The sequence below is a fragment of the Pelodiscus sinensis genome, chromosome 5 (assembly GCF_049634645.1).
Source record: "Pelodiscus sinensis isolate JC-2024 chromosome 5, ASM4963464v1, whole genome shotgun sequence".
Taxonomy (NCBI): Eukaryota; Metazoa; Chordata; order Testudines; family Trionychidae; genus Pelodiscus; species Pelodiscus sinensis.
The window spans coordinates 86,485,001-86,507,140 of record NC_134715.1 but is presented as its reverse complement, the minus strand read 5'-3'; the positions used below and the strand labels follow the sequence as shown (position 1 = coordinate 86,507,140).

The 22,140-nt window shown below is 43.2% G+C and overlaps 1 protein-coding gene and 1 long non-coding RNA gene across 3 annotated transcripts in view; one reads left to right on the top strand and one right to left on the bottom strand.

Annotated features, from left to right (window-relative positions):
• Positions 1-19,728, bottom strand: part of USP46 (ubiquitin specific peptidase 46) — a 42,043-nt gene extending 22,315 nt beyond the window's left edge. The window contains exons 1-5 of one of the 2 annotated variants that reach the window (XM_006113475.4): positions 19,250-19,728; positions 16,798-16,919; positions 3,294-3,374; positions 2,345-2,558; positions 857-1,086 (exon numbers count right to left, since the gene is read on the bottom strand). In XM_006113475.4, the coding sequence (XP_006113537.1) occupies positions 857-1,086; positions 2,345-2,558; positions 3,294-3,374; positions 16,798-16,878 (606 nt within the window). In that variant the 5' untranslated portion in view covers positions 16,879-16,919; positions 19,250-19,728. The remainder of the gene's footprint in view (positions 1-856; positions 1,087-2,344; positions 2,559-3,293; positions 3,375-16,797; positions 16,920-19,249) is intronic. The other variant, XM_006113476.4, reaches the window with a different exon arrangement.
• The window catches only part of LOC142829648 (uncharacterized), an 8,915-nt gene continuing 6,398 nt past the window's right edge, over positions 19,624-22,140 (top strand). The window contains exon 1 of the long non-coding RNA XR_012904296.1: positions 19,624-19,762. This is a non-coding gene — a long non-coding RNA (uncharacterized LOC142829648). The remainder of the gene's footprint in view (positions 19,763-22,140) is intronic.

Sequence of the window (22,140 nt, the reverse complement as noted above, 5' to 3'; positions counted from 1 at the left end):
GGGTTATTATTGTAACTGAAAGATATCAGAGCAAAACACTGTTGTTCATTTTTTTTTCCTATTGGGCAAGATTTTGATATTGGTACACTCTGAAAAGAAGTTTATTTTGTCCAAGGACATTTTTTGCAAGCAAGGAAGCTAAATCTGGTCCTCTGCATTTCACAACATTTCCTATCAATTCCCATTGTTCTTCCAGAATAGCTAGTTTCCCTATTGTTTGCATGGATCTTTCACACAGCAACAAGGGGGAAAATATTCTTAAGTAGGAAAATCTGACTGAAAAATTACAAAAATTGTCAGGGAACTCATCTGGTATACTAGGTGGAACAACTGTGTACTCTTTTTTGTTTTTGTTTGTTTTGAAATTGACTAGTCTTCAAATTGACATGCTATTAAAATACTGGGGAAGGGGGGACAGAAAATGTAGAGTGTGCTGTTAGCAAATATTTTGAATGTTAATGACATTTTTAGGGATGAAATAGCAACAATTTGATTTTAACTTTGCCACTTGTGAGTTATGCAGTTATCCCTCACTCATGGAGTAAAGAGGAAAATTCATTGTCCATAGATGCAGCATCTGTATATACTTTATGGTTTATAAATAAGATGGCTTGAATAAAAAGGGTGTATCAGATTAGTTAATGAGGCATCTAATCAAATAGATATATTATAACTGCAAAGTTTGGGACAGGTTAGTCAAGTTATGCTTACATAAATGTATTTTTGGAAAATAATATACTCACTTCAAAAAGTGAAGTTATACAGGAATATCCACATTTCTCAGGTGGCAGCATAGATTCAAATTTTTATATCAATCTATTAGTGTGTAAAAAATATCAACCACCCCAATGCTTACGGTTTCACAGTTTAAACATCTAGTTTCGTTAGTCAGTGTTCCCTGAAAAATCTCATGCACCCAGGTGAGTTCTTGTTTATTGTTCTCTTCGGCTTCATTCATATTGCCATTTTTTAGTTTCCCATTTTGCTTTTCCTGCTTCTTCTCCTCTTGCAGGATGTCTGCAATGGTGTTTAGCAAGTAATTTAAAAATTCATGTGCATCTTGCTGCATGTAGTTGTCAAAGAGATCTGCAAAGGAGAAAGGCAGAATTCTGTAGTTCTGTTTCTATAGTTCCCTCAATTCATGCAGGAAAGGATGGACTGAAATTCAGGTTTTGCTCCCACATATAATTACAAGCCCCAATTCAGGAACAGACACATTTTTAAGTATAACTTAAGCTTGAGAGTAATCCCAATGTTCAATGTTTGGGATGTGCTTATAGGAGGCAATGATAAACACAGGGGTGGGAGAGTCTGACACTAAATAGTGTAGTTTTCTCTTAGTAATTTGGTGAATGCATTGCTCCTGAAAACATTTCCCGAATCTTTGTTTCTGTCAATAAATAATGGTCCAGATGGTGCACACACATGCACGGTCATAAAGCAGAAGGAAACTCATGGGAAGCATCTCTAGCTGATGTCATATGAGATACTCCCATTTCAGATATTCCCTTGAATTTTTCCATAAACAGCTTGATTTGCTCCACCCTACTGCCTGCTGTAGAAGCAGGAACTTCTGTTCCGCAAACACATGTATTTTTATCCTCTGCAATTCCCTCCAGCCAAGACACATGTGAATCTTAGGGGGTCCATTCACAATACAGTACTGAGTGCAGTCCCTTTGCCATGGCAGTTTCAGGGGCCACGCCTACTGATAAGACTCCCATGCAGAACGGAACTGTGTTACCAAGACTGCCCTCCTCTGATTCTTCTTGAACTCGGTTGGGGGAAATCTCCCCAAATAAAGTAGACACCCCTGCCTCTTTTAGCCACAAACAGGGCCCAATGCTCAGTAGTCACCATTCCTGGGAATGATATAGTTCACTGTATGCATGCACATACTGAACCCAAGGTATTTGGGGCTAGTAGATGTGTACTGCCCCCAACTCTCCTGCGCCCACTGCATTCCCAAAGTATCCATCTTCATGGTGCTGTACAGAAAGCCACTGCAGAGCACTTCTCTGCAATATGCGGAGGCCCTCATTCCTGCCCAACTGCCTGCTGCTGGTTTTCTACATTTTTTTCTGTTTTTCCCCCTGTGCAGTGGAAATATCAAGAGAGCAGCTGTGCACCCACGGGAGATTTGGCACTTACTTGCAAATTCTAGTATAGTTAATGCCAACTACAATATTACACACACATGTGTACACTAAAGAATTCATATTTAGACAACAAAAAATTAAAAGTTTATTACAAATCTATCCTACTTGAACATTATGGTCAAATTGGTGTTTTTACTTTCCTAAGGCATTACGTGAGTCTCTGAAAGGAATCAGTCTGCACTCACCATTCTCCTTTCGTAACCTTGAAATGAACTTCTTTGGTGGAATCACTCCAACTTTTTTCTTCTGAGTAGCAATACTGTGAAAAAGGTCTGCCAGGCATGTCAAGAGGTTTTCCTTCTTTTTCTGTTGGGCCTTGTATGCCAACACATTCTCCCGAAATGGCCGGCAAAAATACAATGCCTGCAGCACAGAGTTACAGTAGCAAGTGTTCCCAAACTGCCAATGTAAAAGCAAAAATATCCTGAATCACTACAAGATACTGAAAACTAAATTACTTCATCATCCAGCCTGCACAATCAGCATCCCCAGTACAATATCCCATCAGCTGTCACACAGCTGTTGACTGGAAATAGGTTCAGGACCATTTACTGATCGCCACGCAGCAAAAACAAAGTATAAATATTAAAAATTCTTAGACTAGGACTGAAAATAAAAGCACCAAATATAAGGTATTATTAAAAAGCTATTCATTGCAATGAGACTATTTTTGATAAGTGGAATGGCCCACTCCTGCTCCCACTGAAATCAATGGCAGAACTCCTAGAGACTGCACTAGGAACAGAACTTAAATCAGTTTAATTCAGGACATGAAAAACACGCTTTAGAATGGAGGCTTCCCTTCATCTGCTCTCCATCAGGTGATTAATGTTTTCTTGATGATAACACCTAATAAGCATATGCCAAATTTTAAACATGAAAATAGTTCAGTGCCATTGACTTCATGCAGCCTGATAAATATCCTCAAATGTTTGACTTGCCTGCAACCAACTTTCAATATGTGACCTAAAATTTCTCATGGAACATTATCAGCACCCTACCAAATCTTAGCCTTTAATCAATGTTTCTCTAGAGGGCATTGAAATTAAAGCAGCATCAAACCATAAAAGAATCTATATCACAATCGCTCAATATAAAATAACATATGATTCACCTCACAGAAACGGTACTTACATTGACCAACCCAAAGTAGTGTTCATTGATTGGAAACTGCTCTGGACCAATGTCTTTTTCCAGAGCAGAGGCATTGGTGCCCTGAAAGAGGGGGGAAAAGCCAATTATCCTCCAATTCAGATTCCAAAATAAAGTTATAAATAATCATTGGATAGAAGTAATTCCCCCTTTCACGGAAATAATTACTCAAGCTAAAACTGCTCTGAGGACTGGACAACTTGGGAGCTGCTTAGGCGAACAAAATATTTGCATTTCTAGGTAATGGCCTGGCAGACCTGATTCTGTAGTCTCAAATAAAGGTTGATTGGAGTTGAGCAGGACACCATATTGGTAGTCTTTCCACCTTAATTTCCCTTCACAAAGGAATTCATGCAGCATGGGCAGCAGCAGAGGAAACAATGTTCATTAGTTGTATTCCAGTGGAGATAAGTAAATGAAAAGCAGGGTGCAGGATCAGTCCTTTCTGAGAAAGGAAGCTGAAACTGACAACCACATAGTTCCCTTCTACCTTTATCTATTGCTCATTCTATCATCCAAGATCACAATCTGTCTCCCTGGTCTATATAATACGCCAATATTTTAGTCCGAGAAGAACCATTATGACTGCCTCATCTACTTGCATAGCACAGGCCATGGAATTTCACCAAGTGAAATTCTGCATCAAGCGCATAACTGCAGCATACCTTTAAGAAAGGCACACAGTCTGAATTTAAAGATTTCAAGTGATGGAGAATCTACCATATCACTAGGCAACCTTCTGCAACACTAGATTAAGCAGCCTTCAATATTAGATAAAAAGTCTTGTAATATCAGATACTTAAAGATTGTGATCCGTCACTTCTCAACCTTCTCATGATTAAACCAGTCTCACTATGACAGATTTTGTAATTATTCTAGTTTAACCCTTTCTAATTTTTCAACATCTTTTTGATAGTGTGGATACTAGAGCTAGACATAGTAAATCCAGCATGGTTTTATTAATTCCATATGACGTGATAATGCCACCTCTCGTTTTCTATTTGATAGTCCCATGTTTATAAATCCAAGGATGATATTTGCCCTCTGCACATCCTCAGATATCCACATCTGTGGATGAGGATATCTATGGCTCATTTTTGTGGATACAGTAAACTTCTGATAATCCGGCACCTTTGGGACCCAGGAGGTGCCGGATTATCAGATATGCCGGGCTATCAGAAGGGGGGGCTATGAGGGGTCTGGGATGGGGTGGGGGAAGATGCTACCCCAGATCCCTCATAGTCCCCCCTTCCGATAGTCTGGCTCTGCCCCAGGTGTCCCCAATTCAGCCGCTGCTGGTCAGTTTCAGCAGCGGCATAATCTGGGATGCCTGCGGCAGAGCAGCTGGGGTGCTGCTGGGTTGGTCCGGTAGCGCGCCCCTTGGGGCTGCGAGACCAACCCGGCAGCACCTCAGCTGCTCTTGGGGACGCCTGGAACAGAACAGCTGGGGTGCTCCCGGGTTGGTCTCGCAGCTGCTCTGCACCCGGCGTCCCCAAGTCAGCCGCTGCTGAAACTGATCAGCGACTGACTCCAGGAAGCCCAGAGCCCCTGGTTTCCCAGAATCAGCTGCTGGTCAGTTTCAGCAGTGGCTGAATCGGGGACGCTGGGGCGGAGCAGCTGGGGTGCTGCCGGGTTGGTCCCACAGTCCTGAGGGGCGGTGCTACGGGACCAACACAGCAGCAACCCACTTGCTCTGCCCCCGGCTTCCCAGATTCAGCTGCTGGTCAGTTTCAGCAGCGCCTGAATCGGGGAAGCCAGGCGCAGAGCAGCTCCAATTGTCCGGCTGCCCGGAGCAGTTCTGGGTTCCCAATGGTGCCGGACCATCAGGAGTGCCGGAGCATTGGATGCCGGACCAATTAAGTTTTACTGTACAACATTTTGTATCCACGCAGGGCTCTAATTCAGTTCATTCAATTGGCTATCCACCAGGATCTCCAAATTACTTTCTGAGTCAGTGTTTTGCCAAGTATGCTTGCTGATTCTGTACAGGTGACTTGCATGGATCTATTTTGCTTCGGAAGAGTGTCAAGCTAACTAGCCTATATTTCCCCAGATCATTCTTTTTACTCTTTTAAAATGTTGGCACAACATTAGCTTTTTTCCAAGCCTCTGGAATTTCTCCAGGATTCCAAGATTTGTTCAATATACAGCTAATACAGGCTGCCCACAACTTGCAACACAATCGGTTCCGGGAATAGCGTTGCAAGTCGGGAATGTCATAACTCGAGCCCGCATTTATGACAGGTGTCGTACACCGTCATAAATGCGGGGCTGCGGACCTAAGTCGGGGGATTTCAGCCCCTTTCACACTTATGGAAAAGGTCGTAAGTGTGAGGGGGGGTCGTAAATCGAGCCATAGTAAAGTGGGGCGCCTCCTGTACCTTTAAATATGCTGGTTATAGATGTCCATGATTTTTTTTAATGTTACTTTTTTACCAAGTCTGATCTACATTTTGTTAAAACTCCTGTCATCAGCCATTTCCTTGTCATACTGGATTATTATATTCTGTCACTGACTGAAAGAAGCTGTTTCATTTCAGATGAATCAGCTGTCTGAAAATTGACACACATGCTGTTGGTGACCTGAAACCTTCCAAGTAAAATGACTTGCTTTAAGTTAGCAGTTTCCAATACAGCTTCAAGTATTTTGCATTTCACATCCTTTTTCAGACCCTTCCACCTCCCACACCTTTCAGCTTAATTCCCAGGAGGCAAGCTTTTGTTTGAGTATGTTAATATTTCCCAAGCATGCCACTTGAAAACAGAGTACTTTGCTTTGTTTTTGTCAATCCACAATAGGGCTCAGTTCTCCAGTTCCTTCTAGCAGAGCTCAGATACAAAGTGTATGTTGGGTGAATAGATGGGAGAAACAGGGTTAACTGCAATTTCTTGATTCAGACACCTGGCTGCAGCAGAAATTAGAACAATAGGAAGTGTACTCCAATCTCTGCCACTGGCGTGCAGTCACATTATACCAGTAGAGGACGTAGAGAAGTGGCTCCCTTTTGCCCACACTCCATTCCTAACATACCCCTGTATTTCTCCAATGCTGGGGATGTTAAGAAAAGCTGGTGCAGGAAATATCAAAATGAATGAAATAGCTACAGTATATTCACTGTTGAGACACAGATTCCTGCCAGAAATTCACATTTTACCACCCAAGAAACCCCCAAAAAATCCAAAAACAAACCAGAAGCATCTATGCAAAATTGTTGTATCTCAAGGCAGATGAAAATGTCATGCTGCATACATTACAAACTCCAAGCGAGGATTAGTTTATTTGCTGAGAATGAAAGCCTCCATTTCTGAGCTACTAATCTCCAGAGATGCACCAATTCAGCAAAGCTCAAAACAGCTGTTGCTGAGAGGGAGGAAAAGGTATTAATCTAAGGTATACAAAAGGCTGGCAGAAAAGCAATCTGTCCTCATTGTTGGTCTTAAAACTCTTCCTGATAAAAGAAAATGTTCTGATATGTAAATACAGAAGTGTAATGGTGTTTCTTTTGGAACTCAGGTGTCTTCAGGTTGATAAGTTACTCAGATCAAAGCACAGGACTCAAAAAATCCTGGCAGTTTAAGATAATCTAATTGTCCAATAGACTTTTGTCTGTTATGTGACTAGCATTCAAATCATCCCTGTGCAAAGACAGTTTAGGTCATTTTTTTAGCTTTGCAGAAAAGTACTTTGTGACCCACTGTGTAAAGAGGGTATGTGTGCCTTTAAATGTGTGGCGGTCAGATACTATGTTTTATAAATTACTCCTGCACTGCCCACTTGTGAATTCTCAGAGCATGTCTACCTTGTGCCAATCAGTCCCTTGGGGGTCTATTTAGCAGGTCTTGTGAGGACTAGGGATGTTAGATAGTGTGCTATTAAACAGTCATGTAACTGCATCAATGTTAGTAGTTGCATGACTATTCAACGGTCCACAGGGCAGGGCCAGACGCCAGTGCTCTCCTGGCCCCACTGCTGAGGAGCTCCCTGACACCTGCATTGCTGCGCCTCTATCAGAGGCAACAGCATGGGGGTGGCAGTTGAGAGCTGGTCCATGAAGGGAGCAGGTTTAAAAACCAGCTTCCTGTGAAGACTTAGCTCCTGTCTGCCACTTCACACTGCTGACTCTGATACAGAAGCAGCAGCACAGGGTGGGCAGCAACCCCAATCCATAGGGGAGTCTGAGCAGCACAGCAGCAGTATGGGGGGGCAGCTGGCTCCATAGAGCTGGTGGTTGGAGGGAGCTCCCACCCGCACATTGGCTCCTGCCTGCTGTCTGCAGGAGGAAGCAAAGGGGGGCAGGTGGGTCCACAGAGCTGACACGCATGGACATCTGGCTTTAAAAGCCAGCTTTAACTGGCACCCGCCTGCCACCCTCACCCTCCATGCTGCTGCTTCTCTATCAGAAGGAGGCCCTGCGGATCCAGTACTCGTAGGGAACCAGCTTAAAAACCGGCTCTCCACAGGCACCGGCTCCCCCGTCTCTGCCTCTGATACAGAGGAAGCAAGGGGGCAGATGCATGTAGTTCACAGGATTAACTGATACGCCTAAACTTATCAGTTAATTGGTAGTTGTCTACATACTGACATTCCTAGTGAGGACCGCTGGGCTCGAGGGCCAGCAGGTCAACCAGCAGAGATTCAGTGGGAGGTGGACCTGGTGGCTCTCTTGTCAACTCTGGTATTCCACTGAATTATAAGAGTAAGGGAAGTCAATGGGAGAGTTTCACCTGTTGACCCCACATAGTGGGGACCCCTGGCAACTTGACCTAAGGTATGTCAACTCCAGCTATGGTATTCACCTAGCTGCAGCTGCATAAATTAAGCATTGTGAGAAACAGCAGAACCAAAATGTAATAGATGAATGACCACTAAAAACAAAAGAAGTCCATAATATGCACTACCCAACTATATATTGTGCAATCTGTATTTAAGAGTCTGGACTCTGAGGCTATGTCTACACAGCAACATTATTTTGAAATAACTAGCGCTATTTCAAAATAACATAGTCCGTGTCTACACAGCAGGCAGTTATTTCAACATAATGTAAAATTACTGTCAAGCTGGAGGACTTCTTACTCCGACTCCTGTAACTCTCATTGTACGAGAAGTGTGGGAAGAAGAGTGCTCTATTTTGAAATAAGTGCTGTGTAGATGCTCCCAATCATGAAATTGGAAGACCAAGGACAGGGGAGGCCCACTGCTTAGTGAGGAGGGAGAAGCAGTAACAGGAAACTTGGAAATGGCGGAGATGCTCAATGACTTCTTTGTTTCGGTCTTCACCGAGAAGTCTGGAGGTGTGCCTAACGTAGTGAAGACAAGCAGAGAGAGGGTAAGTTTAGAAGATAGGATACACAAAGAACAAGTTAAAAATCACTTAGGAAAGTTAGGGTATGTCTACACTACCCCCCAGTTCGAACTAGGAGGGTAATGTAGGCATACCGTACTTACAAATGAAGCCCGGGATTTGAATTTCCCGGGCTTCATTTGCATAAGCGGGGAGCCGCCATTTTTAAAACCCCGCTGGTTCGAACCCCGTGCAGCGCGGCTACACGGGGCTCGAACTTGGTAGTTCGGACTAGGCTTCCTATTCCGAACTACCGGTACACCTCGTGGTGGAACGATAAGGTGGGTGCATAATTGGCTGGATAACCGTAGTCAGAGAGTTGTTGTTAACGGTGCTAAATCCTGCTGGAAAGGGATAACAAGTGGAGTTCCACAAGGGTCTGTTTTGGGACCCGTACTGTTCAATATCTTCATCAATGATGTAGATATTGGGATAGAGAGTATGCTTATTAAGTTTGCAGATGATACCAAACTGGGTGGGGTTGCAACTTCTTTGGAGGATAGGGACATAATTCAAAATGACCTTAGCAAGTTAGAGAAATGGTTAGAGGTAAACAGGATGAAGTTTAACAAAGAGAAATGCAAAGTGCTCCACTTAGGAAGGAACAATCAGTTCCATACATACAAGATGGGAAGCGACTGTCTAGGAAGGAGCATGGTGGAAAGGGATCTAGGGGTCATAGTGGACCACAAGTTGAATATGAGTCAACAGTGTGATGCTGTTGCAAAAAAAGCAAATATGATTCTAGGTTGTATCAACAGGTGTATTGTAAACAAAACTAGTGAAGTCATTCTGCTGCTCTACTCTGCACTAGTTAGGCCTCAGCTAGAATACTGTGTCCAGTTCTGGGTACCACATTTCAAGGAAGATGTGGAGAAATTGGAAAGGGTACAGAGAAGAGCGACAAGAATGATTAAAGGTCTAGAGAACATGACCTATGAAGCCAGGCTTCATGAACTGGGCTTGTTTAGTTTGGAAAAAAGAAGATTAAGGGGGGACATGATAGCGGTTTTCAAATATCTAAAAGGATGTCACAATGAGGAAGGAGAAAATTTGTTCCTCTTGGTTTCTGAGGACAGGACAAGGAGTAATGGGCTTAAAGTGCAGCAAGGGAGGTTTAGATTGGACATTAGGAAAAAATTCCTGTCAGGGTGGTCAAATATTGGAATAAATTGCCCAGGGAGGTTGTGGAATCTCCATCTCTGGAGATATTTAAGAGTAGGTTAGATAAATGTCTATCAGGGATGGTCTAAGTCAGTACTTGGTCCTGCCATGAGGGCAGGGGACTGGACTCGATGACCTCTTGAGGTCCCTTCCAGTCCTATAATTCTATTATTCTATGATTCTAAGCTACTCAATTGATGTAGCTCAATTTGCGTAGTTTATTTCGACTTAAGCCCTGCTGTGCAGACACACCCTAACTGCTTTTCTTCATGGGGAGTGATGCTAATGTCAACTATTTGCACTGAAGTTGCTGAAGCACACTTCACAACATATGCTTAGTAACAGGGAGGTAGTCATGTTAGTCTTTAAAGTGCTACATGTCTGCCTTTTTTATTTTACTAAGCTCAGACTAACCTACTTCTGCCCTACGAAAGCGCATCACCTAATAAACTATCTTGTTAGTCTTTAAAGTGCTATTTTGTTTTACCAACATATACTTACTAACAGGTTGTCACTCATCCCAGAGCTACACCTCCCATTTCAAAAGTAGGCCTTGGACATGACAATTACACAGTAAAGCACTGTATAGCCCCGTCAGAGAAAATAAAACACGGAGGAAAAAATTCAGCCATTGGGTAAGCTGACACAACATTGATTCCATGGAGAGTTGTGTCAGCTTACATCAAGGGTGATTTCAGCCTGGTAGATATTACTTGAAGGTGCGTGGGTACCATCAAAATTACATGGAGAGATTGGAGGCTGTAAACTGATTTTTAAAGAGAAGATGCATTTCCCATACACAGAAAGATTTATACAATATACATTTTTTTAAAAGCACTGACTTTACATTGTAAATGTTTAGTATAGGATTTCTTTCCTAATAAGCAATGGAGCGCCAGGAAGCAGGAAAACATTTTGACATAATCCACCTAGAATGTTTACATGAGGATGTAACATGTTAAACCAATGTTTTAACTAACAGGATATTAAACATGATTTTATCCCTACAGTAGAAATAGACAAGTTATGTTTAAAAAAAACAAACAAGTTAGCTCTTGTGGCTACCCTACCCTACAGTAATCCATGACCAGTTTTAAAACATTACTGTTCTGGCCACACTCAAAACAAAAATTATATTTATTGTATTTATTAATCATATTTATTTACAAATACATTTTCCCACTGTAAACATGGCCCTTTGTAGCATTTTCACCAGGAATTTTGGCAATGTTTTCCTACCATTGCTAATGGCAGTTCAGTTCCATCGGAAGTAGCAATGGTGGGAATCCTAGTATAAGATGAGGATCCTGAACTGAGGAGGCCCTACAGAGACAGACAGTGGACTGTGATTTTAAGGAGTTAATCTCCAGACAGGAATCATGGCAACAGGTTTGGCAAGCTGAGCCTATTTAAGATCAACATCTTAAAAGAAGAGTGTGTTACAGAAGAAAATGCAAAAGGGGGTTATGGTGACCAGAATTCAGAGCTCTAGGGAAACGGAGTTACACCAGTTTGCAATCTGGGTGAAATCCTGGCTCTGCTGAAGTCAAATGGGAGTTTACATTTGAATTCACTAGACACTAGAGTTCACCATTTTTAAATATACTACTCATAAACCATCATGGAAAGAGTACAGTTAGAGACGTTTGGTTTATCCCAGAATGACACAAATTTGAGAAGACTTCTGCAATAGAACCATAGCCAATGAGTGTGCATTCAGAGCTTCTGATAATCTTTTCTCTTGTTTTGTCCCTGGCCCTATTGCCCTTCATTGAGTTTGCTGATCATCATCTCAACTCACATCTCTGATCATGATTTTCCTCTGGAAGACCATGTGAAACAAAAAATAATAGCAGATTAACTAAATTATGACAGTTCATTTCTTAAAGTGATTGTGGAAATAATGAAGCAAAGACCAGTAGTTCATGCATACATGAACTAACAACCCAGATTATCAAGATTAAAATGTAAAATCTGCAAGGCAAGGAGAGAATCTTCTCATGGGTTTGTAAATACCTAGCATAGTTTTGAGACCTGTATAGTTATTTAGCTGAAATTACATTGCCTCCTATTTTGATTTTTAAAGACTTCCAAGGAACACTATCCAAGGATGGTAATTTTTATAAGCACTTTTCCCAAAGAGTACATATCAGATATCCTATAGACAATAAAGTCTAGGTGATTACTGTACATATGTACAAGAAGCCAATTAGTTGAGAATCTCAAGGACAAGGAGAGATCAGGGAAGCAGGCGGCTCTGCATGTTGGGCAGGCAGGACCTGCCTGCACTGTAGCAGCCCCAAATCCCAGCCCCAGCCCTAGCAGACTCCCTTACAGTGATGCCAGTAGCCCTGATGGCCCCACACCCAGCTGCCCCAGCTCCCTGGCTCCTCACCATGCCATGCCCTGGCTCCCATTGGCCCAGCGGCCCTGCCACAGACTCGGCCCTGCCACAGACTCCAGCTCCTACAGCCCTGGCAGTTGGTTATGCTATAGTCACCAACAGCCCTGGCTCCTGGCCACACTGTGCCCCCAGCCCCTGTGGACCCAGAGGCCCCAGTGTATCCCTAGCTCCCAGACTCACCACATCCCTAGTCCTGGCCCTGACTCCCATATCAGCTCCCAGCCACACTGTGGCCTCAACTCCTGAGGATGCAGAACCAGCAGCAACAGTAAGTAACCTAACCCCACCCTAGCTGTCCTGCCACCACCAATGGTTAACTAGTTGAACAATAAAATTTGAAACATTTAACCAGTTAATGTTTTAATCAGTATTTACATCCCTAATAGTGGTAGCAATGCTGGCAAGGGCAAGCTGGGGTTTATAACAACTGAGTCGAGCTATTTGAAAAGCAGAATTCCCATCCCACAAGAAATTCCAAGAATTCCAGATTTTATGTCATTTCAAAGTGGAATGGAAAGTTGAAATTCAGAAATTTTCGTTAAACAGAAAATGTAAAAAAAAAAAAATCATTCAACTTCATAGTTGATTTGATCCAAAGGTTTTGTTTGGATCATATTTACTATCATAAATATCATATTTACTTTTATTATATAGGATATTATAAAATATAAATATAAAAGTCAAAATGATCAAGTTGAAATTAAACATTTTGATAATTTCCCATATCAAATTTTGATGAAATCAGCACATTCCAACACAATTTTTTATTCAACTAAGTTAGCCTTTTCAGATGGGAAAACATTCCAAAGGAAAAATTTCAACCAACTCTCCAGCTGAGCTATTTGGGGTTTACCCCTCTGGGAGACTGAAAAGAAATGAGATTAATATATTTTAAATGGGTGCAAGGAAGTAATAAAGCCAATGATAGATCAATAAAGTAGAGGAGCTGCATTGGGAGATGGATCTCAAGTGGTCATAGGCAGCTGAGCAGTTGTCATTACCTGGGGTCTCATAGCTCTGGTTCAAAGCAGCTGGCAGTCTGGATAACTGGTGAAGAAGTAATTATTCCAGTAAGCCTAATGCTTACCGGGTAACCAACTAACCTTTTACAGACTTAACCGCTATACCAGATCCTGTGCTCCACTTAGAACTAAATCAAAAATTGCCTCTCCTCTTGTGGGTTCTAAGACTAGCTGCTCCAAGGAGGATTCATTTAAGGTGTCAAGAAACTTTATTTCAGCATCCCATCCTGAGGCTGACATGTTCCCAGCCAATATGGGGATATTTGAAATCCCCCATTATTGCTAAGGTTTTTTATTTTAATCTCCATAAGCATTTTACAGATATCCTTCAAAAGCTTACTAAATTTTTTCCTTTCAGAAACTCCAAATTACATCTCTACCTAAAATGAAGGAGCTGAAGAGGAAAAAGTAAGATTTTAAAATAAAGTTGTGTCAAAACTTAAATAATTATTAGATGTAGTTCTTACACGAGACAGTAACATTCTCTATGCTGCAGCTGCAGCCTGAGCTTAACTCAGAGTATTAAACAGAATCAGAAGGACATCAACAGAGAAAACGCACTGCAGAGGATTTCACTAGTAGGCTAATAATTACAACATGCTTATTCATGCTTTGAACCAAACATTCTATGCTCTAGTCACATTGGCTGTCTTCAAGGAGTTTTATAGAAAAGGATTACAATGCAAGGGGGTACAATATGAGTAAGTACAGCTACTAAAAACCTAAGCCCCTAATTTTTTCTGGACTCCCTTCATCCGGAGTAACATTCAGGCATAGACAGACATTCCCTGGAGTCAAGTATGTCAAATATATCATACCATTCCTCCTCAGGCAATATTGCTAATAATAATTTTTATAACAATTTATGTGATTCCAGCACTGTTGACTAACAACTTTGCACAGCATCTGTCAGGCACATAAGAAGACCATGGGTACGTCTAGACTACATGCCTCTGTCGCCAGAGGCATGTAGATTAGGCTACCAGACATAGGAAAATGAAGCGGCGATTTAAATAATCGCCGCTTCATTTAAATTTACATGGCTGCCGCGCTGAGCCGACAAACAGCTGAACAGCTGTTTGTCGGCTCAGCGCGATAGTCTGGACGCGCGGGTGTCGACATCAAAGGCATTTGTTGACCACCCAGGTATACCTCATCCCAGGAGGCATACCTGGGTGGTCGACAAATACCTTTGATGTCGACACCCACGCGTCCAGACTATCGCGCTGAGCCGACAAACAGCTGTTCAGTTGCTTGTCGGCTCAGCGCGGCAGCCATGTAAATTTAAAAGAAGCGGCAATTATTTAAATCGCCGCTTCATTTTCCTATGTCTGGTAGCCTAATCTACATGCCTCTGGCGACAGAGGCATGTAGTCTAGACGTACCCAAAGTTAAGCCCTGATTCTACAATGCATCTGAGCTGAGCAGGTGGATCCCACTGGACACACAAAAATCTCATTCATTTCAGTGGGGGTACCATGTGAATGCAGAGGTATACCTGTGCAGAATAAGCTGCAAGATCAGGGCTTTAGACCTCCCCTATCAGTGATGATAATTTTGTTTCTAATTGCGGGGACAAGTAAAGTAAAGGGCCTTATTGGTCTGTTTTGAAAGTTATGGGTGTAGTGTTGCCAACTCTTTGGCTCTGGGCTTAATAAATGAAGCATCCTCTATTGAATATGTAATACTAGATTTTGATATTTTTTTCAAACATGTTAACATATTCTCCTCCACACACTTGTTTCTGTACACCTGTTCTGGCTTTCCTAGAAGAGGTCAAAGCCTCACCATAACCAGGAGATCAGACTTACAATTTGACATATATTACCCTCAGGCAGTCAATTAAAACACAACAAGTATTCTTCTTACTACTCTAACCCAGTTAGATCCAGCCAATTTCACCCTGTTAATTCTCATATCATTCATTAAATCTAGAGACCAGTACATAAAAGTTTCCAAATCCTTGATCAATCAAACATTACAATCCAAAACCTATAATTTGTTATTACATTCAATACCTAAATAAGAAACATTTATGGAAGCATAGGTGAACAAACACCAGCCAAGAAAGGGGAAGGGTTTTTGTTTTTGTTATTTTTTGTCAGGGAATGATCGTTCCATACATACACTTTGAAATGGAAGGAGAACTAGAAAGGGAAAGGGAAAAGAACAGAGTGAGTTTTTTAAATTCCTTTTAATTAAGAAATAAACTCCAAATATATTTCTCATTTAACTGGTTAATTTTTAGGTCAAAGAAGAACCGTGCTAGTTAGTGTCAAGCACTGAGATATGGTCTAGGATTAAGATCTGGGCATTAATATTCCTGGCTGGAATTTATACTAATAGATCTCTAGGGTTGACTTCAACCAATTTCCATTCACCCTTCTCCAACCCCACTCTAAGTGCCTTTTCCCCTCTTTGGATGTTATGCATTTTGTTCTTGTCTTCTCCCTTTCCCCATTTTATTTGTGCCAGTCTCTCTCCTCCCTATTTCTTGCTTCTCTTGCCCCTCTTTGCGGGAAGACTTTATGATCCACTTGCCTTCACCTGCAAAAGGACGTGCACTGCAGCAGTCCTCCTATATAGGCTTTACATAGCTTCCTCTGGAGTCCACTGATAGAGCTTCTTCATTCACCTGAAAGTCATTGTTAGAGAAATAAAGTATTGTTGCCACCCCAAGCAAAGGGTGCAAGAAACCAACTGGTCCTGAACATCAGGCTTCACTAGACCATCCCCTTTTTCTGTCCTTGCATCCCTTTCCTGTTTAGATCTGATTCCCCTCTGTAGTCCTACATTCGTAAGATGTTACTTATGCAGCTGCCTACCAGTGGTGGGTAAGAGAATCAATAGCAGAGTAAAACTAATGAAAACCTAATTGGTTTTGTTCTGTGGTTCTTCTAGACCTTGGGGAAAGCACAAATGCATCACTCTAAAAGAATCTGAGTAGGTTAGGGTAGAAACATAAGATTCATGCCAATGTTAAACTCTTGTGACCCTCTAACAATCTCCAGCTTTATTTCATGCGGTGCTGTAGCATGCAGTCTAGGTGTGATCACACCCACCATTCATCAAACACTGAAAACTGAAGCCTGCCTACAGAGTAAGATAAGTAACTCCAGGTTTTCTCCCCAAATACTGTATGGCTTGCTATATATTTCTTTGCAGTATATTTGCCTTCTATTCCACAGGGTTAAAAAAATTAGAACAATGAAAACTTTAGGAAACCACATCGGGGAGGGAAGGCAAGAACCCAAATTATCTTGTTCTGGGGATTCTCAACCTTTTTTCATAATGTTATCCCTAAATTCAATCCTCCTGTAAAGCACCTCAGAAAAGGTGGTGTGTTGAAAGTGGCAATAAGGGCCTTAGAATAAGTAGGGGAGGGGATGTTCCTAGCACTTGAAACTGACTGGTTGCAAGTGACTTATCAAACTGACTTCAGCATAAAACTGGAGACATGAATGGGAGCAGGCTCACAACCCCTCACTCCTCTGAACAACTGCTGGTGACCCCTAAGGGAGTCATGAGTCACAGGTTGAGAACCACTGCCTTACCCTATAGGCAGTCTCCATTCTCCAGTGCTGATGAATGGTGGGTGTGACATCACCAGCAAAGGGTATGGTGGAGCACCACATGGGAGGAAGCTGGCGACTGCATGTAACTGTTCTTGCAGGACCTGAAAACAAGGTGGGAAAAATATAAACTACAACAACAAAGGGTGCTGAAATATGTTATATTATTTATTTGGGGCATTTATAATCTATCCCATAAATTGCTTTCTTTTGCAGGTCTATTAAAATCTGAGTCCTTAAACTATCACGAAACAAATCTTAAAAATCCAAAGGCGATGTGGTCTAATATGGTTTTCATTTTGACTCTATAGACTTTGGGGTAATTAAACCCCAAAGTCTGTAGAATCAAAACGAAAACCATATTCAAATGTGTAAAGAAACCTTGCTGCTTTCTGCCACAAGAGGATATGACAGGAAGACCCAACACAAACTGAAATGCAACATTCATGTTTCTAATTTATTTTTCTAATCTTTATACTATCATTGGGTGGGGAAAGTTAAATGTTTCAAAAATATATTCGAAACAACATCTTGGGCCAAAGTCAGTTCTTATTTACTTTATGTCCCCTGCAATCCTTTAGGGATGTAAAATTCCGGTTAATCAGTTAACCAGTTAAACATTAGGTTGACCTAATGTTTAACCAGTTAACTGACTAAGCAGGATTGGTGCCTGCAGGACTCCCATGCCCAGCCCTGTGCTGGGGCTGGTTCCTGGGGCTGCTGTTGACTCCCAGGGAAACAACCCTTACCTGCGTGGCATCCAGGCTCCCCATGGACAGAGGCTGCTCTAGACGAGAGTAACCCCTCTCTGTGGTGGGTCCCCGGTGGGGCTGGAGCAGACCCTACCCACAGTAGGAGGAAAGCTGTTCCCAACCCCTGGTTACTGGTTAACCATAGCCCATTTAGGGTGATGCTTACTGGTTAACCAGGTAATCGGTTAACCTTTTATATCCCTAATCCCTATTGGTATATAAAATCAACACAGATTCTGATCCTGCAGCCATTTTCAAAAACGAGTACTTAAATGTACGCTCCTAAGTCCACAGGCATAAACTAGGCCTGATTTTCAAAACTGCTGAGCACATAAAGCTTCTGTTGGCTTTAGTGGGACCTTTTGGATGCTCAGCAACATTTTTAAAATCAGGCCTTGTATTTAGGTCCCCAGTATGGAGTCAGGAACCTACTTTTAGGAACTCAATTTTAGAAATATTGGCTCAAATGTTTAATTGGAACCATAAGCTGCAAACTTGCCAGCTTGTGTAAATACTACAATACAAAGGATGAGATCCTCCACTGTACTAAACTCTTTCCCATACCTTATACCTAGATAAGTGGTGGCCCATGGACCACATGGAGCCCACTGGGGTTGTATGGCTACGGCTACACTGTAGCCTTCTTGAGGAAAAGCTTATGCAAATGAAGCACAGCATGGAATATCACCGTGCTTTATTTGCATAATTAATTAGCAGCTGCTGTTATGCAAGAGGCTTTTGCACAAAAAGGAGCTTTTTCAGGAAGAACAGCTCTTCCACAAGAGGAGTTTTTTGCACAAAAAGGAGCCATCTACACAGCTCCTTCTTGCGCAAAAGGCTCTTGCGCAATAACAGCTGATAATTAATTATGCAAATGAAGTACAGTGATATTCCATGCCATGCTTCATTTGCATAAGGCTTTCCGTAAGAAGGCTACAGTGTAGCTGTAGTCTTTGTGTGGCCCACAAGACATTTTGTTTACCATTGCCCATGCAGAGGGTTGCCAGATTCCTCTGGTTTCCATCCACATAGGGTTTTTTTTCCCTACCACTATTACTAAAGTGACACGCATGTAAAGCCAGAGCCTGCTGATTACATACAACATTGACTGTAAGAGCCATGTGCTCCCTCTGCATCCAATCAAAGTGCTGCTACGGTTCACTAGGCACACCCCACAAGTTCTATGTAGTTAGCAAAACTACCCTATCCTGGGAGGCTGTCTTGTTACGACAATCTTGTGGCCCACTGAAACGAAGGAGGGCCACTCATGTGGCCCACTCACTAGCCTAGGCTGTCCATTGCTCTCCTATATGCTGGGGGAAGGAGTAGATGGTTGGACAGCTGATCTCCCCCTTCTTTGGGGAGACAGAATATCCCTATATGCAGTGCAAGGAGACAGTAGATTAAGCTCCTCAGACCACTGCCTACAGTGTTTTGAATTACATCTCATGTTTATCTTCACATGGGTCTTTTAGTTCACCCACTTCCAGATCTCAGCAGCCTCCAGCGAGGGGATTAAACAGGAATAAGGATAACCCTAACTTTACTCTCCAGTGCACCTGGAGAGGAGGCTCCCCTCTTCCTTTCCCTTCCCTCCCCCCCATTCTGATCTGGCAGCAGTGGGTGTTGTTGGCTTGTGTCCCCCTCCCCTGAAGCCAGCATGCAGGTCAGCGAATACTTACCATATTACAGATGGAGGCGATGTTTCTGACAGTCATTAGTCTAAAGGTTGCAGTGATCCCACACCGCCATCTTTAGAAGGTGAAAAGAGAAACGCTCATGGTCGGAAGATCGCGGGGAGGGGGAGAGGAGGAGGGTCCGAGGTTACGCTGGGAGGGAAGCAGGCGGAAGGGGGTAAAACAGCCTCTAACACCACCCCGCTTCTCCCCGAGCAGAGAGACAACTAGCAGAAAGCGCCTGGATTCTCGCAGCCCTAGAGCCGCCGCCGGCTGCTCCTGCGAAGGGCTGACCCGCAGATTTCACCGTGCGGCGCTAGCAGCGGCCCTCCCCCTCCCGCCGCTCGCTCCCCCTTAGTGCATGGGGAGATCAGCCGCGCCTCTGTGCCAGCCGGGGCCGTGTTAATCTCCCCCTTCCTCCGCCTTCCCTGGCGGCCGCTCTCCCCGCTCTCCGCTCCATTGCAGCGCAGCGCCCGGTGATCAACTTTGACAGCGCCGGGGAAGGGCAGGGCAGCGCTGGTAAGTGGCATGCAGCGGCACCAACCCGCAGCGCAGGCCCCGCCGAGGCGGCTGACGCGGCAGCCAATGCGGTGCATGGGAGGGGAAGGCGACGGGTCACGCTCCCTGCTCGGCTGCTGTTTACCCGGCTGGTGGTGTGCGGAGGGGCCGCGGGACCGGCCGTGCTGCCCTCAGCAGGCAGATGGGCCGGGGCCGCGCTCGGGCCCAATCAGATCCCTTAGCTCTGGCACGCACCAAGCGAAGCCCCCGCTGGTTTCAGAGGGGTGAAGGGCTCAGGCTGGGAGCCCCAGGAAGGGCGCCCCAATCCCCATGTGCATTGGTGCTGTGACAACCGAAAAGCACAGGGTGGATCTGAAGCAAAATGCAGGACGATGTAGCACTTTAAAGACTAACAAGATGGTTTATTAGATGATGAGCTTTCGTGGGCCAGACCCACTTCCTCAGATCTGCTGAGCCGTGTGGGCCGGGGAAGAGGCCTTTGTTTAGATCAGGCGCTCTCAAACTTCATGGCACCAGACCGCCTTTTGACAATAACAATTATTGCAGGACCCCCGAGGGTGGAGACTGAAGCCTGAGCCCAGCTGCCCTAGGTGGCAGAGCCAAGCCTTTCCCAGTGCAGGGACCAAAGCAGAAGCCCAAGTTCTTCAGCTCAGGCAGAGGGCCTGTAACTTGAGTCTGAAGACCTTGGAGTTTGGCTTGGGTCGCAGGCAGTGAGGCTTGGTCTTTTGGCCTGGCTGGAGCCCCCGGATAGTGTGAGCCAGCTCTGGTGACCTCATTAAGGGTTGTGACCCTACTTCCTTGTCTCAGCCCACAGCTTGAGAACCACTGGATTAGATTTATTTGCAGCTTGAGCTGAGTTGTTTGTGATGTGTGCTAAAGAGAAATACTTCTTAGCTGACCTATAAGGGCCACAGAACTATACAGTCTACAGACATTTGTGTGTGAAATATCTATTATTTGCTATTGTTTTGAAGGCTGTGGGAGCAATATAGTTTGTGATGTATAGCTGTACAATGATAATTGCACAATCATTGTACTATATGTAACATTTAGCTTTACAAATTTGATAATTTAATGAGTATGCAGGTGTGCACACATTCATGTATATAAATGGCTCACATGCTTTCTAGCACATTCTATCCAAGGATCTAAGATCATTTTACAAACATCAATAAATTAAGCCTCACAACACTCAGCAAGGGAAATTAGCACTGGTATAACAACTTTGCAGATGAGATAACAGGTAAAGAATGTTAAATAACTTGCCTAGGTCCACATAGCAAGTCTGTAGGAGAAGCAAGAATACAATTCAGTTATACAGGCACCACATCTTAGACTTTAACTCTGATTGTCCTAACACACATTGTAAACACTATCACCAGAAACTCCCACCTGTCTGTCCAAGGAGTGGTTCAAATGAAAAAGAGAACTTTTAAAAAGAAACTATACTCTGCAAACAATTGTGCTGTGAAGACATTATTCTCTATGCACTGATTCTCAATAAACAAACAAACGATCAATACCCAGGAAATTAAGTATAGCAAATTTGAACTTAGATGCCTTTTTGCCTGCATCTTGATACTGGCACTTTCAGTCTGCAGAGGCTTGAACCTTGCAGACCTTGTTTAGGCAAAACACCCTGAAAGCAAAAGGAGTTTTTCCAGAGTAGTGAGTGCAAACAGCAAAATCAGGCCTTAGATCACTAATTAAAATCTGACACCAGTCAACTGTGACTGAAAGATGAAATCTTACTATCAGAATGCCAGTAGGTGATCAAAGTAAAATAAGTTGCTGGCCTCAGTCCAGTTCCTAGTGGATAGGTGCCACACTACAAATGTCACCATCAAAATTAGCACAAATTGGCAGCCTTAGCCAAGGCCAAGGATTGGGTTATTGTGGAGACAAGGTAGAGTGAGGCAACCTACACTTGTAATCTCCACTCCGTGGATAAAGGGCCAGCACTGTGCTTTCAGGCCATCTCCTTCCACAAACACTAACTTAACCTGATAAAATGATGTCACAAACACTGAAACAAGTAATCTTAAATGTAATTCCATTGATTTTGTGTTGTTATGCTACTGAATAATTTGGCCCCTCATCGTGAATTTCATTAAACTTTGATTTAAGGATTTTCAATTGCACTAGCTCTGCTTGGCACAATTAAGGGAGGTAGAGGAGAAATAGATGTACCTTTCTGCACCCCACATCTCACTCCAAGAGCCACTGAGGCCTGAGTTAGCCTCCAATTCTCATTAGAGCAGCTGGAGTAAAGTTCTAATACATACCAGCTAATTACAGCCATTTGAGCAGCCCTAGATCCCTGGCAGGCTCTCTCTCCTTTGTCCATGCCTTTCTCCTCCAACCCTCACTCTCTCTCC